At 56.7% G+C, this 4987-nt stretch overlaps 1 protein-coding gene across 1 annotated transcript in view; it reads right to left on the bottom strand.

The window, feature by feature from the left end:
• Npepl1 (aminopeptidase like 1) overlaps nt 1-4987 on the bottom strand; it is a 19957-nt gene that overhangs the window by 11535 nt on the left and 3435 nt on the right. Inside the window, exons 4-6 of the mRNA XM_015480047.2 lie at nt 3497-3586; nt 2995-3076; nt 1365-1507 (exon numbers count right to left, since the gene is read on the bottom strand). Coding sequence (XP_015335533.1) covers nt 1365-1507; nt 2995-3076; nt 3497-3586 — 315 coding nt within the window. The remainder of the gene's footprint in view (nt 1-1364; nt 1508-2994; nt 3077-3496; nt 3587-4987) is intronic.

Raw genomic sequence — 4987 nt, 5'->3', positions numbered from 1 at the left:
AATATATATATATATATATATATATATATATATATATATATATAAAAAATATATAAAAAAAAAATATATATATATACACACTAATGATATTTAAAGTATTGTGCATTGCTGTTTTCTTTACTTGTACTGGGATATTTATTTTCTTTTTAATTTCTTTACTAGCATATTAATATGTATGGAATTCAATAAAAGAGTGTTCACTATTGGTGGGGCTATTTTTAAACCTTTATTATTAGTTTCATTTCCTGATTAGTCCTGAAAATAATTTTGTTTTTTAGAGGAGGGATATTAAAAAACGATCATCCACTCCAGGTATTAAATACTTTAGGTATGCAGGAAGTACTCAACACAGCAGCACAAGTCTCTACCCTAAACACCAACCAACATTGGATCAATGTCAGGGAGGCAACAGGGAGTGGAGGGGCCTGCGGCAAACCAGGGATCGAGGATGTGCTCACGAGGTAGCCACCACTCAGCCCCGGAGGAATGTACCAGGTGAGAATCCAGAACTTCTGAGTTTACAAATGATGATGAATCCAGTCTTTTATGAGAACTTTTCCTGTTTTGAAGTGTTCAATTTCTAAACCATATGGTCAAGGGGATGCATGTGTGGGCCCTCTGGCTGTGGCCAGCTCCTGAGGCCTTCTCTGGAGGAGCGGAGCTTGTTCTCTCCCCACTGCCCTTTTCTCTCCTAGGCCCTCTTCTGGGTCTCCTAGGGAGTCGAGGCACTCCCTTCCCAGTTGGCTCCTTCCCAGACCTTCCCTGAGAGCCCAGCCCAGGCCTGGGCACAGTGGCTGCTCCACAGTGTGCCAAGTCAGCTGCCCAGATGGACACCTGTGTGGAGAGTGCTGGCCACACAGGTGGAGGTCAGCGCTGACATTCCTCAGGCATCCGGAGATGCCCTCGAGAAGCCATATCACAGGTTCTCCGTGGACAGCCACTCAGCACATCCCCATAAGACGCACTTGCCTCGCATTTGTGGAGCACCTGTTTCTGAGAGGCCCTGTTCAGCCCCGCCACACAGCATTCCCTCATGGAAACCTGGGGTGGGCCACGAGACACGGTGGGCCCCCCGCCAGCTCTTCAGCCTGATCTCCCTGGCCCTGCTTCTCACCCTTTCACCATTTCTGTGGCTCCCCTCTGGCGACTGTCCAGGGTTTGCTGTTCCTGTGTCCTGTACCAAGTGTGAGCGTGAGCTCCAAGTGTCCCCACAAAACTGCTCCTTCTCAGAAAAGGAAAAGACTCATGGACTCCCTCCCTAAATCAGCTCAACTCTGAGCTCTGGGGAACCTGGCTACCTCCCTACGGCTGCTCTGGGGGAGCAGGATGAGCTGGCCTGGACCCAACCCTTGGACCCACCTCACCTTCCCTTTGATGCTGAGGCCCCCGGTGTCATAGACGATGCCCTTGCCTACCCACGCAATGGTCTGCGTGGCTCCGTCCGGGCTGTGGCTGAGGACCGCTAGAGCTGGGGGGTGCAGGGCAGCTTTGCCTACCCCATAGATCCCTGTAGGAGTAGGGAGAGGAGGGTGAGGTGCAGGCTGCACAGGCAGGGACTCCAGAAGGCCCTGGGCACATCCACCCCGGATACTGGCTCACAGATACTCTCCTGGACAGCTGTGCTGCCCTAGCCCTGGCCCAGCTCCCTCCTGCCCCAGCCTGCATGGGACCTGGGAGTGCAAATTAGTTCCAATGTCTGAGGCTGCGAGTGATCCTGTGCAAAGTATCATCAGGCAAGAAAATCCACTGAGCAAAAAAACACTGTATCATTTCCAAAAGGAAACGAACAGGCTCCCAGAGTGAAATGATTCTTGGATGAATCTTCAAGGCCACCCGGCCCACACTCATCCCCCGGCCCTGAGCCTGCCTGCCTGGGAAGCCTGTACTGCCTGCCGCAGCCCACTCCCACAACCCATGGCTTGCTCACCCCCCAGGTTTACATGCCACTTTTCCCAAGAAAAACAGAACTTCCCAGGGCAGAGGCCACATCCCCTGGTGCCTGGGCCACTGAGTCAAGAGGTCATGGTGGCTGCCGGACAAGCTCCCGCAGAACCCAGGGCAAACGCCACCTCTGAGAAACTTGCCCCAACCTAAGAGGCTTCTACCTCCTGGTTTATGTATCTGTGGGTGCGCTTAGTGACCCCTCCACTGGGTGTTCACGTCCTGTGCAGTATGGGCAAGTCCTAACCAAGAGCACAGCAGAGGTGACAAGATGCCTCCCCTGGGATGAGATGACAAGAAAGCGGGCTCCCACCTCTCACTCTCCCTAGAGCCCAGCTCTGAGGGCAGCTGCCGTGCTGTGAGCTACCCATGGAGAGGCACAGGACACAGCAGGGAGAGGCCCTGGGCCACGGAGGCATCCCCAAGTCCCCATGGAGGTGTGGGAAGCTGTCTATTGCCTCCAGCTGCCAGCTACCTTGGGGCTAATCTGTTTGGCAGCCACAGGTAACTACAGCATCGGAACCCCAGCCCCCAGCCCTGGGAAAGCCCCGGGGCAGCCCAGGCACATGCCTTTCTCTGGTTCCCAGGCAGTGGGAGGACGGCCTGAGCAGTCAGGGGAGGCCTCTGAGGAAATGCTCCTGCAAGCGAGGCAGGACAGAGACAGAGGAGAGGCAGGACAGCCCCCACCACAGGATGTCCTGGGTGGAGGATTCCCACTGGAGAGCCACCCACACAAAGGTCCTGACTGGGACGTGAACTTGTGTATTCGAGGAACAGAGAGGCCCTGCTGAGCTGGCCTGGGAGTGGGATGCACAGAGTGTGGAGGCTGCTGGAGGGAAGGACTTGGGCCTAGCGGCTTCCAGAATGTGCATCATAACCTGGATGGCTGCCCCTCCCTCCCCCAGAGATGGTCTGCTTCCCAGGTTCTGGCCTGGGCTTAGACACAGGATGCAGTTTGGGACAATTCACCATGTGACTCGCTGGCCCCCTGCCACCAAGTGGCTCTGGCTACCCACACCAGGCCCCAACCTGGGAGCTGCAGCCCGCACCCACCTCCAAAGCCTCTTGTCTTCAGCTCCTCATCGCGGATGATGGTTGGGGTGATCCCCAGCTCTTTTCCGACTCTGTTGATCTCCTGGACACGTTCACGGAAAAAGCAACAGCACAGAGACCATGAGGAGGCTGGCCTTAAAGCGAGGCTGGGGCCTGCAATGAGCCAACACCCATGTGGTGGGAGAGGAGCCAGCCTTGGAGGCCAGCGGCTGGGATTCTTGTGATGAAGGCGCACCCTCCACCCTCGCCAGCTCCCTGCAGTTCATGGCCGTGGGCCTGCTGGGGTCTCAAGACAGGTCTTGTCCTCCCAGTGCCCTTTGCTGAGGCTGCGGCCTCGGAGCTGGGTGGACAGCATAATAACCTCATGGGAAACAGCCTCAGGATTCCAGGGCGAGGTCAGAGAGTGTGGACAGCCCCAGGTTTCTCTGCCTCTGCTTGGGGTCTGCAACACCCACCCCAGTTGCCCCCCTGCCCCCACTGTTTGCAAAGGCCAGGGACAAACCTCCAAGAAGGCATCGGTGTTCATGTCATTGCAGGGCGTGTCCACAATGCGGGCAGCCAGCCGCACACCTTCTGTGGCATTTGTTAAGCACTAGGAAAAATGAAAAAGACTGTCACAGGGGCTGGGGACCTGGGGGGAGGGGGGAGAGGATACCCTCTCCTCATCCATTTCCCCAGGAGCCCAAAGGCACCAGAGGTTCCCAGGCACAGGAGACAGGTGGGAGGCAGAGGAAGGCCCATCTGCCCTCCCTTGAGACTGGGACCCACAAATGGAGAGTTCTACATGGTGACCACCCAGACCCCTAGCACTGCACAGCCCTGAGGCCCAACGCCCTGATTTCCTATTCAGGGTCCTTTCCAAAACCTCCATCCTCCCGCCGCCATCCTGCCACATCTGAAGGACACTGAATGCACGCTGGGCACAGCCACCTCTGGCCTCATTGGGTTCAGTACCCTTCCTTCACCTTCAAACTCCGGCCACCCTCCTCCTGTACCCACTCCCCAGTCACGGGAGGTGCTACCCCCACAGGGACCCCACGTGAGTGTCACAGGCTCCTGGGGGCATGCAGCTCCGACTGCCCTGTTCTCCTTATCACTGGACAGCATGCTCTGGGTACAGGGTTTGGGAGAGAGGAACTGGACTGAGCCCTACCACAGGGACCTTATGTGTCCACCCAGCACCCAAGAAAGCACTGGGAGGGGCCGGTGAGGAACACAGAAGCAGAGGTCACAGGGCCCAGAGACCTGCTGCTCTCCCACCTGTGCCCGCCTGCTCACTCTTGTCTGCCCACAGCAGACTCTGGAGGACCCCTGCCCCACAGTGGTTCCCACTGCCCACCCCAAGCCTCGGAAGCTTCAGGCAGCTGGCTGCATCAGGCCCTCCTCACTGGCCACAAGGAAAGGATATTAAGAGAAAAGCAGCACAGTGCCTGTGGGGGCGCGGGCCACCGAGTTCATCATCAGCTCCCCCAGGCCCTGCACGTCGCAGAGGGCAGGCGCGAGGTCGATTCCAATAGCCTGGCCACCGCCCCCGCCCTGTCTGCTTGCTGCTTGAGCCACTGCCTGTCCCAGGTAATTAAACCCCGAAGCCTCAAAGGTAGAGACCTGGGACTTGACAGCTCGGATATGAGATGTGCAGCCCTTGACGCCTGTCAGCAGCTCTTGTCCTGTCTGGGAAGTGCGTCAGTGCAGTAGCACTGGCCTCAAGGGAGGCAGCCGTGACCTTGCAGGCCCCACCAAGCTCAGCTCTGGCGCAAAGCAAGGGATGGCAGGGCACAGCACGCAGGTCTGTCTCCTTATCACAAGAGCAGGGCCATCCATTCATTCTGTCCACACATACGTAAGGACCTACTATGTGCCAGGCATCATCCTAGACTTTGGGGGTCCAAAGATGCCTGAGGGACTCAAGGGCAGCACATCAGGTGACCACACACTAATCCATGAAAGCATCAGACAAGTGGGCAACCACAGGACTCAGAGCCCAGGGGCGGGG

This window comes from Marmota marmota, unplaced genomic scaffold (assembly GCF_001458135.2).
Source record: "Marmota marmota marmota unplaced genomic scaffold, marMar, whole genome shotgun sequence".
NCBI lineage: Eukaryota > Metazoa > Chordata > Mammalia > Rodentia > Sciuridae > Marmota > Marmota marmota.
Note: the sequence above shows the minus strand (reverse complement) of the source record. Positions and strands in the feature narration are given on the sequence as shown.